Genomic DNA, 12,512 nt, shown 5'->3' on the forward strand with positions numbered 1-12,512 from the left:
AAGGCATCAGTACATCTCATCTGAAGTGCTTGATGGATGGTTGAATGGCAATGGGAACACCCAGCTGTTGATGATTAGAATAGCTTGTGCAGCCCACCATACATGCCAACAAACACCAGTGAAGATGCTGGTTTATGCAGACACCCGGTGTGGTATAAGCACAGCCTTGATGTCTGTGTCTGTTTTGGATCAGACCTTTTATACCAGGGGTTCCCAACGTTTTTGTGCACACCAGATTAAATTTACATCTATATGACGGGAATGCAACACGTACTGTTGCAACGTCAAGGTAATTTGGTAAAATTGCACATATTGTCATCTAATTAATGTTACGCTTTTTTGTTGAATGATATTGTTTCTTTGCAGTCTGGTAGCAAACTTTATGAGACCATCCACAGGAATGTCTGCTCTAGACGATGTGACAAGCTCTTCATTTGAAGCGTACTGAAACCCTCAGTTCATTTTCTCTCTGTGCTCACATGTCATTGAATTTACCATTTCCAAGCTGCCAGCATGGGAAAAAAGTGTTCTGTCAGCATTCTCACAGAAACTAGAAATACTATACCGTATCTGGATTTTTCTCCTGAGCTCCTGCATGTGCCACATTGCATCACAAATAATTCTTTACAAATATGTATGAACTCAAGTAGAAACAAGGCAACAAATCCAACAATGTTAGAAATTTCAGAAACAGAAATGAAAATCAACATTATATTCACTCATTAATTTTACAGTACTGTAAAATGTGAGGGCTTTCCATACATCCAAGCTGTTTGAAGTTGCCTGCTTTGTCCTCTTCCCCTTTTCTCCCTCACCTCCTCCTTGTCAGAGGTAACAGTCTTTGCCTCTCCTCCTCCTGCCTCCTTTCTATTCTCTTCATCTTGTAATCCCACTTTGGTATCTGGAGCTGGTTGTGGTTACCGCTCCGCCTGAGTTTCTCTGGTATAAAGCTTGGAGCCGGGGCTTTGCAGAGCCTCACTTTGGGCACCACGATGCCCGGCCGCACACTACTTCTCCTCAGCATATTGAGTGGCAGGAGACTGGCTCGTCTCATGGCCACAGAGGATGCTGCGGCCATGTCGCTGATCAGCTGAGGCTGGAGGCTGGCCCTCCGATCCCTCACCTTGGGGATGAGGAGGACCCGTGAGTTCTGGAAAAATCTCTTGTAGTTGTTCAGTCTGTCCGGGCCCAGGCGCTTCAGCTCAGCCACCCGTTGCCTCCTCAAAATCTCCTGCACAGCGTGACGACGCTTCCCTATGCATGGAGGGCTGCCAGGGCACACTGAGCGGCAAGCTGTGGCAATGAGTGGGCTGGAGATACTGGTGGTGACACGAACCATGTGTTCAAGAACGCCATCATCCACAGGGTTTACCTTGTTGTTGATGTAAAACCTATAAGGGCAGCAGGAGGGAAGGTTGATCAAACGTCTCCAGCAGGACTTTGGTGCTCGGGCCTGCTCCACCAGCTCCTGCACGATAAGAAGGAGAGCTTATTAAAAAAAGAACATATTTTGATTTGTGAACTGAATTTCTCACAGGAAGAAAACAGCATAAAGCATTACAAGACTGTGGTCATAATGACTGTATTTACCTCCAACATGGGCCATTCCAGGGGGAAGGAGTCACAGAACTGCTCAGCACAGGGCTTCATCATCAGCCGATACATTAGGTTGGCTGTCTCGTATCGCCCAGTGAAGAGAGCCCACTCCCTGGGTGTCATTCTGCGGCCATTGTCCCGTGCCTGAATATCACCTCCTGGAGACATAAAGATTTATGGAGACAGTTTAGGGAGATTCTGTGACTGCAGCTGTGATCTGTGTCACACGGCGGTGAGGTTTGTCTTGTCTTGGGATTTTGGTCTTGTCATTTCCTGTTTTATTTTGAAGGATTCACTCTCCTCTCGTTTCAGAGCACTTGCCCTTCCTCATGTGTCACCTGTGTGTCCTGATTACTCATTGTCTCCACCTGTTTCCCATTACCTCTGCGTGTTTAAATAGTCTGTGTCCCCTTTGTCTTTTGCCAGAGTGTCTTCGTCCGTTCACCCGACTCACCTCCAGTCTTGTATCCACAGCCACAGTGTTGCCTCCAGTAAGCCATTGTTCCTCTGTAAGAGTGATTTTTTTTGTTTGTAAATTTTGATATCTTAGTTTCTCGCCTTAGCCTTAGAGTACTTTCCTAGTTGTTTGTTTTCCTCCTTTTGGAGTGATTTTGTTTTACTCGTTTATGTTCGTAGCTATCTTAGGTCCTCCGTTTTTTTTTAGGAGAGAGTTTTATTTAGAGCTTTTCTGGTTTTCCTCCTGTTGGAGCGTTTTTTTGTTAAATCTTTTCATAGCCTTTTGTTTGCCTCCTCTGTGAGTGATTTTGATTTGTTCTAACTTTATTAGCCTCCGTTCATTTGTTTTTTTTCCTCCTCTTGAGAGTGACTTTTTGTTTTTGTTTTCTTATTCTGCCCTAGGATAATTTTATAGCCTCTGTTTCTTTGTCACTCAGTGAGAGAACCTTAGTTGTAAATAAAGTCTGTTTTATTTACGTCATCTCTGCGTCTGAGTCCTGCCTTTTAGTCTCGGCCTGACAATCTGTTTTATATTTGTATACTGGTTCAGTACATTTAAGGAAATTTCCACTCTTATACAATAGGGTGGGATTGATAAGAATAAAGTTTTTCATTCAAAATGTAGTTTTCTCAAATGGATGCCCATTTATTAAAGGACAGGATACACACAATTCTATCTGTTGTAAATGTGTAATGTGTGTTCTGTGTAAAAAGTCATACATACCAGCCAGCATGAGAGCCCTGACACACTCAGCCCGCCCCTGCATGGCAGCCTTCATCAAAGCTGTGAAACCATGACAGTTCCTCCTCTCAATGTCCAGCCCCGGGAAGTAGTTTAACAGGTAGTTAGAGATGAACGAATGACCTGCAGACCACAGAGAAACATGGGCATATCTTACACATCGCCATAAACCTTGTTCTTCTTCCACTCAAATAAGGGTCTCTTTTTTTAACATTCATCAATATAAAAGAACCCCCTTCCATTTATCGGTACGGTTAAATTTCATCCTACACATAGTGCTACAAAGACTGGCAGGGGTTCAGCAGTGAATTATTCTGATGTTGTCAGTGCTAATTAGCAAATGATATAAACAATGGACAGTTTTCCCTACACATGTGCAATAATCTCATATTATATCTATTCTGTAAATAACTTAATCTGCACAATTCAATGTAAATGTCATGTGAATATTAACCGTAGTGTCCATTTTGACAGGGTATATTCTTTTAAACTCTGACGATGTGGTTATGTCATTTTTTTTTTTTAATCATTATGTTATTTTATTCTACTTTATTCTATTTGTACAAAATGGAGCACTGGAATGTAACAATTCCCTGTGAGGTATTAATAAAGGATTCTGATTCTGAATATTACCTGCTCAGCATGTTAGCATGTTGATGTTAGCATTTAGCTTAAAGCATTGGCTTTGCTGACACAATTGAGCAATGTGTACTTTTGAATCAGAATCAACTTGTGTTTTCTCTGGTAAATGAATCATGATGCTCCTGTGCTTCTGTGATTTTTTTTTTTTTAATTATGGATATATATCACATTTTCCTGTTTAAACAATCCTTTCAAAAAGTGCAAATAACAGTGATTAACATTATGCTCTTGTAATCCAAGCAAATGACTTGCTAATCTATGAAAACAAACTGATAATACATGCACAGCAAACTTATGAACTTAATAGAAAAAATGCAGTAACTCAATTATCCCATACTGACACTTATATGAAGCTGGATATAAATATGCATGTCACCAGTTTTGTGCTGAAGTTGCCTCCTGATTTCAAACATTTTGCCAGCTGCTTTGGGGATTGAATACATAACTTCAGTGTGACTAATGTGCAGCTTCTAACCATTCAGCACAGCCTCTTAAACGTTCACAACCTGAGTTCCTGACTGACCTGACTGAATAAATCCAGTCTAAATCCAGGCTAATGAAATGGTCTGATCTCCTGAAATTTCTTAAAGTGAGCAAAATGCAGAGTTTTAACACGAAACAAGAATCCATTAAGAAGATACAGCTAGATACAGAGGGGTGAATGGAAAGGTGAAGACGATGGTTAATACTAGAACCTGACCTAAATATACTTGGATTTCATTCTCAAACCGTGTCTGGACTCTATCTACCTTTAGTAAAGGGTTTTAGGGAAAGTTTTTCTTCTCATCCACTTGACCACTTTGCTGCAGTCATGTGGACTCACAGTCTTTGTCACCTGTTCCCCTGAGGTGTTGGAGAGTACTTTGTCATGAAAGGGGGATCAATACTTCTTTTAATGAAGCAGAAAACGAAGAGTAGTCTGCAGCTATTCATCACAGGCCACAGTGAGCCATTCATCATCGTTAGCAGATGAGAGGCCGGGGTGCTATGTCTGATACATGTGGCTGCATCACTATGAAATTACTTACTGTGGTACTTTCTAATGCCAGCAAATAACAGTAATTCTTGCAAGCACCAGACCTTGTAATATGCTCCAAGCTTTAATTTGGACCAATTTTGAAACTTAATTCTCTGAAATGAAATTTCTAACACTGTAAATTATGAAACAAAAGTAGCGGGGAAGAGAAATAAAAATGTATGCAAGGTAACATGTCTGACTTGGAGAGAGATTAGATATTAGCTTTTAGACAGATTAGGGGGGGTATTGCATAAGGTACAAAGGCAAAGTTATTCATGGGTTTATGAATGTATTAATTGTGATAGGTAGGTCAAATGAAAATTTGGGTGATAATAGTTGGTATTTGGTCTTATAATTTGTATCTTGACAGTGAGTCTAAAAGTTCTTGGTCCTGGATTTTAATGAGGAACTGTAATAATGAAACTGCTCCACATTGTGGTAAATGGAGGAGAAAGGGAAACTATCAGTGGGCGAAAGTGGGTCAGCCTGACTGTCTCAACAGATGATTCCATTAGCTTTGACTGAGTTCACTGTTGGCAAGAGAGATCAGATGTAGACATTTCACTCACTCAGTGCATAAGTAGTTAACTGATTTTTGCAAATGTGTTTCTTTATGTACAAGGCTGGTCTGAGATTTGACCAGTACCAGTCTTTAATTTTCAGGAAAAAATGGAAACAAAAATCAAACAGGTTGTAAACAAGCCAACAGTTTGGAAGGTAGCAAAAGAAGGCTAATGGTAAAATTATTACCCAAAAAGATCACTATGAAAATCCATCATAGTTTACAGACTTGATGGTTCAACTCTGGCCTACATTTGCCCACTTTTGATTTTACTGCCAAATAAAATGGCAGCCAATCAGGTTTAACTGCCACCTGAATTACAATCTGTATAACTGTCAGATCTCTCATGTCTGATGTCCTGTTGGAACTAGTTTAACAAGAAAGTTTTGTGATATAATAGGATAAAGTCAACTGGAAAAGAAACTTTTCATGTTGTAAAAATGGAAATAATAGTCTAACATGTATGTAATAATACATGTACAATTTCTATAATCAATTATTTCGACTGGTTAGACTGTTGAAGTTGTAAACTTCAAAGGAATAGCTCAACATTTTGCATAATATTTGTTTATTTGCAGAAAGTTTTGATTCCTGATACTTCTTTTATTTGAAGCTACCACCAGCAACCAGCAAGAAAATGAGTAAGCATATCTCCGAAATGTTGAACTAAACTATCCAGAGATTGAGGGAGACAGAGTATGTACATACTCACGCAGTCCAAACAAGACATAAGGCTAATAAGTGACAAGACCTGCGCTGGTGGACCCTGATGTCAATGAAGGGGATTTTTAAGAAATACTAGCACAACAATGAACCTGCTTTCAGGTAAAGGCTCCATGACTGTTTCATTTGTTTACAATAATTAGAACAGAAGAAGTTAAAAAGTTCAGAATCAACTTGAAAGGCCCAGTGTGGGTTTACCTGCTTGTGCTGCAGTAATGAGAGCAGTGTTTCCCTCATTATCCTGCCAGTTGACATCCAGATATGGGCACTGAGACAGGGCCATGACCACGTCCATGTAGCCATGGTAACACGCCACAATCAGACCAGACTGAAACACAAAAACAAGAGAGTTGAGTTTTTGAGTTTCTCCTTCTCTCTTTGTCTGTGATTGATTTTGGCTCTTAAAAACACCAAAATGACTTTTCTGGGGTACAGTTAAGCTTTATAGATCCACAGCAATATTTCCCCAAAGGAGAAAATCATTGGTGTGATTCTTATAAAAAGAAATAAGGCTTGTCAGTCATCCTGCCTGCAAGCAGTGTGTGCCAACAGATAGCGACACTGTAATAGACAGTTAACTCAGGCTAAACATGAGTTTCTGGCTGGAATGGTCACTGGCCAGGCATTAAACTGTCCAAATTGCTACTGGTTGATTTGCTCTTATTTAAAAGTGCAGTAACTTTTATATCAGTGTTTGGATTAGGGGCAAATCATGATTTCATATTTCTTCATAGTGCCAGGTAGCAGAGGGTACAGGGGTTGCATTTTCAAGCTTCAAGCCTTACTACTTCAGTTTTGATGTGTTGTATAAAAATGCCTTTTCCAAACAAACAAAAAAAAAGAAAAAAAATAATATTCCAGCTAATAATATTCCAGGTATTCAACCAATCTGCATGCTGATCTAACCAGCTTATGGTGTAACAGAAAATGACAGAAAATAATTGCGTTTTGTACAGAACAATGAGTTGTATTGTAGCAGACATCTTTGAATTTAGAGCCAACATGAAGTAAAGTATTAGGTCTTTTAGTTGTAATTCATATTATGTGATGGCAACAGTTTCTCAGTCACATAGTCCCAGACCAACATTGCTGAAAAGTTAAAATAACAAAAGTGAGGCAGTTAACAAAAGTGGTCAGATGATCACACAGTTTAGTCACATCACCAGTTTAATCCACATTATCTAAACCATTTAGTTGGACTAACTGTGTCGATCTCTGTAGCATTCCTCCATTTAATAGAAAAACAGTGCAGTGCAGTGCATGTCCCCATTTACAACTGTCATTAACATATGATGTATATATTCATATGGATCATGGAAAATCACATGATTCCAAGGTGTGAATGCACTCAGAACACAATGTGGAATGTGATCAGTCTGGCCACCCAACATATGAAGGTGGTCTGTGGATCAAATGTCATTATAGAGATAATGCACCCAAATACAGACCCCAACAACCTGGTTAATACCAGGTATAAACGGAGCCAATAGATTAAAGTTGAAAGTTGAAATTAGAAAGTTGCAAAGTTGCAAAGTTAAATGTTTACAACAGACAGATGGATGTTTTTTTCCAAGAAGTATAATAAAACTTTGCTTACAACCAGGGTATATGGATATTCTATTGCTCATACTTGACTTATGTCAAATACAGAGCAGTAACACCTTACCTTGACCTGCTTACCACTCTTTCTGTGGGTGGGCTCACATTATATATATAACCCATATAACCCCTGGGCTATCTACTTAACATGTTCTAACAAGTCTCAAGCATCCTGAAATAAGGCAGCCCATGCAGAATCTCAGTGCACAACTCAAAAACAAGATAATATACATATAATATATAAATATACATTTCAAAAATTGGTTTCCTTCAGACACCATTGCAAAGATGTCAATGTAAATCGTAATGATGTGACATGTTAATTGGAAAACATCTGAGGACACAGCCTTGCTTTAATATTCTTATTACTCTGGGTACAGTGTAGCATAAAAACTATTCTAAATATTCTTAGCTGGTTTTTATCTGTAACCCTAGAACAGGTCTCCTGTGTGAAGTTACGATATACGTTCTTGTTCCATTCCTACAGTTTAGAGGTGTTTTGTTGGTCACACTGTAGTGCCAGTCTTCCCAAATGAGGAAAGACAGGTAATAAATAATACCTTCCCCAGTATAAATACACCATTCTGCATTCAGCCAAGCACCCTGCTGCTGCTTCTGAGTAGTGAAGAAGCATCTCATACAAAGATACATAAAATATGAAAATAAACAATGACATAACAACAAGTACAGCTTACATAGTTATTTATGTCCTGAACAGAAAGGAACTTAAACCACTGGAGCCTAGAGAAAGATTCATTTTCCTATAGTCATCTTCAGTGTTCTTCTAGAAAATTGAAAGGCATGAGAAATATGAATGCCAAAGTTTTCCTTCATTACAAAATGTGAATCTGGCAATGCCCACCAAACAGGTAACTGTTGTTTGTTGGGAGGCCACCTGGTTCTATTGTAACAAATATTAAATATGACACCTTGTTTGCAGTCATCTGCCAGGAACTTGTTCCTCTTTTGCTGAGGTGCTTGTTCTGCCACTGAGCAAACACTGAGTGGACTGATTCAGCAGTACACTGAATCAATAAAAAGTTTCCCCACAGGGACTCAAGAGGGCCAGCTGGGTGGTCCATCATTTGGCTGACCAGTGGGCAGCCAGAAACAACTACTCAAAGCCAGTTAAAAGCCTGCTTCTGATAAATCTATTGTTTGGCTAAATATCCCAGTAGCAAATGTCTCCCGTCATTACACAGAATATGGCAGCATATGCTGCATATGCCAACACACTGCTAGGTGTCCTGAAGGACATTACTGTCAAAGTAAGCCTTCTGTTTGTTCTAGCTCTATAAGCATACACTATCTCTTACACACTGCTCAGGTCAGTGTCTTAGGAAGCCTTTTAAAATCTGAGCCCTGGTGGCAAGCTGCTTCTTGACACTGTTACTGTGCAGTCTGCACTCCCCATCTGTCAGTGGAGGCTTAACCAACTGCTCCTTACCTTCCTTCAAGATTTGACCTTCAATGGCTTACTGGAGCTGCACCAGGATCAGTTGACCTGACCGCAAAACCTGATGTGACTGCCAGTGAGAAACAACTGCTGAGTTCACCAAGGGTCAAAGTTGTTGTTGTTTGTTTGTTTGTTTTTCTTTATTGCACCTTTATGTTACATATCAGAACCCATCGTAGTTATTGGGCTTAAAGTGACCAATTATGGGGTTGTATGTATCTTAAAGACTGATATTATTTTTTTTTTTTTAAATGTGTTTTGCAGTGACTGTAACACACTGACACACAATACCATTATTATGTTATCTTATTGCTATTAAGACCCATTTGCAGTTAAGATAAATAACTAGATTATTTCTAGATTACAATGACATTGGTAAATCAATGGAAAAAAGGCTCCCTATATGGCTGTAAACCTGAAACCCCTCACAAGTCATTAGTAAGTGGTCAACAGACAACTAAATGTATATGATTTGTGTATGTAAAACTTACCAACCACTGGTACAGTCCTTTAAGATAGATACTAATGCAACACCATGTGTTTGTAACTGTTATAACCTTTGTTATAGCAAACTACGGTTTCCAGGGGAAGACAGTGGGATTTTTTTTCTTGGTTTTCATCATGAAAGTGTACCTGCTTTGTAGTTAGCAGTGGAAATAAACCCAGAGGTACCTGGAAATCAAACATCTCATTAAGATGCATTGAACCACCTACTCTTCTGTTTCTGTCTGTCTCCCTCACTTCCTCTTCGGTCACTCCTTGTCTGATCATAATCTTGACAATGATGGCGTTGTTGTTGCAGCAGGCCTTGAAGAAGGAGATGGGCTCAGGACTTTCAGGGCTCGGTGAGCGGTACATGTGAGAGGCAACTGAATTGTCTGGGGGATAGAAGGAGTCATCTGAAGCAATGCTCCGTGTGTCCGAGCGATCTGGCAGGGCCTCAAAGTCCAACTCCTCAAACTCTTGGTAGATATCATCCTCATCCTCCCAATAGTTGCGTGTGTAATCAACCTCAGTCTCCCCATGGTCATCCTCCTCTGATACCTCACATTCATTCCCATCTTCGTCAATCGCAGTGATGGACATGACAGGTGTATCCATAGCCACCATATTGGTCCCAAACTCAATCTTGCAAAGTCCAACTCCCCCCACCACTCCATTCTCTCGAACATTTGTACCTTCACCTTGGTCTTCCGTTATTAACACCATTTAAATCCTCCCCCGCCCCCAAACACTTTTTAAAATTCTTGTGGGGTGCCAGGACAACTCTAGGAGGTCCTAGAGTTTATGTCCACTGCCCTGCCACAATCTCATCCTACCCAAAACAAGATTGAATCCTGCCAGGCTCTTGATGACTATCCGTTTTTGTCTTTTTCCCAGGAGGCAAGGATCACCAGAGGTCACAGGGGAGGCATCTGTCATTGTTTATATCTCCTCAGCTTGCCATAGATGTTACAATTCTCCAGACGTCCACAAGACATTGAAGCAGATACTCATCAGTAGTCACTAATGGAGTGAGAGTCAATAAAAATTGTCACAAATTTTCCACTTTAGTGGGTTATCAACATCCTATTTTCAAATAATGTGACAAACCGAAGAGTATCCATGAGTTACAAATTGCACAAAAGTCACTGGAAGTCTTCACAAAGGCACCAAAAGCCTTGGCCGTCACATTGTATAATCATGGAATTAGAACCCGGACAGGCAGTATGAATTCCTGAATTCTTGAAGGCGAGAGGTTAAAGCTAAAGTTGTCCTCTGGAAAACAGAAGAACATGCAGTCGTCTTGGTTGGAGACAGTAGCAGTAACTCCTCCTTGTTTCCCAGTGGAGAAACGCTGGACTTCTTCTGATGATGGCTGGCAATGGGATGAGAGACATTCTCTTGAACTGACGCATGATAATCCCTTTAGTCGCTCTCTCTCTCTAGCTCTGGCTATTCTGTTGCACCTCTCTCCCCAGTGACAAGAGTTTGAATGTTTTCTGTTGGAATACAAGAAACTGTAAAATGAATAGTACAAGCACAGAGGGAATGTCTTAACTTAAAAAAAAAATATATGTTTCTTAATATCTGTAGATGTTTTACACACAGACAGCAGATGACAATAAGCAAGTGAACCAGACATAAAAAGCACCAAACAAAGAGAATATCAAAAATCTAAACATCAATACCAAACTTTACACCAACATAACCTTTGTTCTGAAAGAAATATCCTTATTAGAGAATTAATGTCATTAATGCAACTGGTCAAGCCGACCCTACCCCCCTAAGGTTTCATCTTATGCTAAACTGCCAGCTTAAATTGGATTTCTCACCCACGTGACTTCATCTGTATACAAGGTACAGTGGAAAGACTGGGATCGCCATAAACCAAGACAGAGTCCTAATGTCACCTTTATTGGTTTCCAAGACTTTTTTTTTTAATCCTATGCCATTCCCTCAAATATCACCCATATGATTTGTAATACTTGATCCCTGAACACTGAAAAAAGACAATAAGAATAGCATGACAGAGAGACAGAAAAGACAAAAAAGAAGAATGCTCTTTTTGTATCAGAGTGTGTGTCAGTGGAAGCAAATAATAGCCCAATAAACTGAGCTGAATTGTTACAAGCAACTGAATTCCTAATTTTGAAGTGTGACTACTACTGATAATGTTGGAATTTACATGCCACTTTATTCTATAGCATTGAAATATTTCTCTTAGAAAACAATCTACCTGAATTTAAGTGGTTTGAATTTGATGAAATATTTGAAATTGTCAGCAGTGAATAAAAGTTAGCTTTTAGGGTTCGTAGATTTAGATCCAAGTGTCCAATACTCAAAACTATATTCTGATCTCAGATCGTAAACCTTTTTTTTCTCCACTTGCAGGCAGTAGTAATAAGCTATGGACACAACACTGACACATTATCATCTTTATTAAAGTGATAGGGTGAACTTCTCAGCAAACAGCAGTTTACACATCAAGCATATACAGAGCAAAATTAACAACAACATTAATGCACACATTTATACCGCACTCAGAATGAACTGTAATAACTTTGGTAATCCTCTGACTTGTATTGTATTAAGCACTAATTAACAACCTCAAGGCCACTAACATGGCTGTAGACCCTTGAATTTTTTTGACATTTTCATTCTGGATTAGTGAACTCCTAGATTTTTGCATCTGACAACATGAATAACTGTGACCAGTCTGTAAATCAGTAGTTAGTTAGTAGTAGTTCACAGACATGAGCATCAACCTGAGCATCTGTGTCAGACAGTTTGGAATTAATTCCAAGTGTTTTGTTCCGACTGCCTTGAACAGTTGAGGTTTGCCACACTGAGCCAGCATGTTTTCAAACACAGTCACACTAATCTCTAGCTGTTAAATAGGGCCTTTCCTGAAACACATTACGCTATTATGTGTGATAGACAGAACCTCACTGGTACTTTTAAGGAGGTAAAATAATTATTTAAGGTCTCTTTGATCCAGATCTGTATTTTCTTGCGCAAAGTAGTAATCTGTACCTGAGAAAATAAGGTGCAGATTTTACACTTGTTTTTTGCCTGAAGTATGATTTTACAATAGAGAAGAAAAAGACATTAAACTCTTTGTGACACAGCGCTAATCTCCTCAGAGCTCCTTAAGGAGGGACAAATCACAGGCACTTAGTCCATGATTTGATTGCTATGAAAAGGTTGATCTCATTGTGCTTGTGAAAAATGAAGC

General features: G+C 39.5%; 1 protein-coding gene across 1 annotated transcript; it reads right to left on the minus strand.

Moving 5' to 3' along the window:
- Window positions 1–811: 811 nt before the first annotated feature.
- Window positions 812–10,057, minus strand: ankrd33bb (ankyrin repeat domain 33Bb). The gene is made up of 5 exons (XM_018695881.2): window positions 9,509–10,057; window positions 5,938–6,067; window positions 2,777–2,917; window positions 1,591–1,754; window positions 812–1,468 (listed from the first exon to the last, which is right to left on the minus strand). The coding sequence occupies exons 1-5, from the start codon at window positions 10,001–10,003 to the stop codon at window positions 812–814; spliced, it is 1,587 nt and encodes a 528-aa protein (XP_018551397.1). The 5' UTR covers window positions 10,004–10,057.
- Between the last annotated feature and the right edge of the window lie 2,455 nt (window positions 10,058–12,512).

This window comes from Lates calcarifer, linkage group LG4 (genome assembly GCF_001640805.2).
Source record: "Lates calcarifer isolate ASB-BC8 linkage group LG4, TLL_Latcal_v3, whole genome shotgun sequence".
Taxonomy (NCBI): domain Eukaryota; kingdom Metazoa; phylum Chordata; class Actinopteri; family Centropomidae; genus Lates; species Lates calcarifer.

Excerpts from the sequence above, each read along its gene's own strand:
- ankrd33bb (XM_018695881.2), bottom strand. The coding sequence starts at position 10,003 with ATGGTGTTAATAACGGAAGACCAAGGTGAAGGTACAAATGTTCGAGAG. Across the intron at positions 2,918-5,937 it reads CATTACTGCAGCACAAGCAG|GTCATTCGTTCATCTCTAAC; the intron begins GTAAACCCACAC and ends TGTGGTCTGCAG. Across the intron at positions 1,469-1,590 it reads TGGAATGGCCCATGTTGGAG|GAGCTGGTGGAGCAGGCCCG; the intron begins GTAAATACAGTC and ends CTTATCGTGCAG.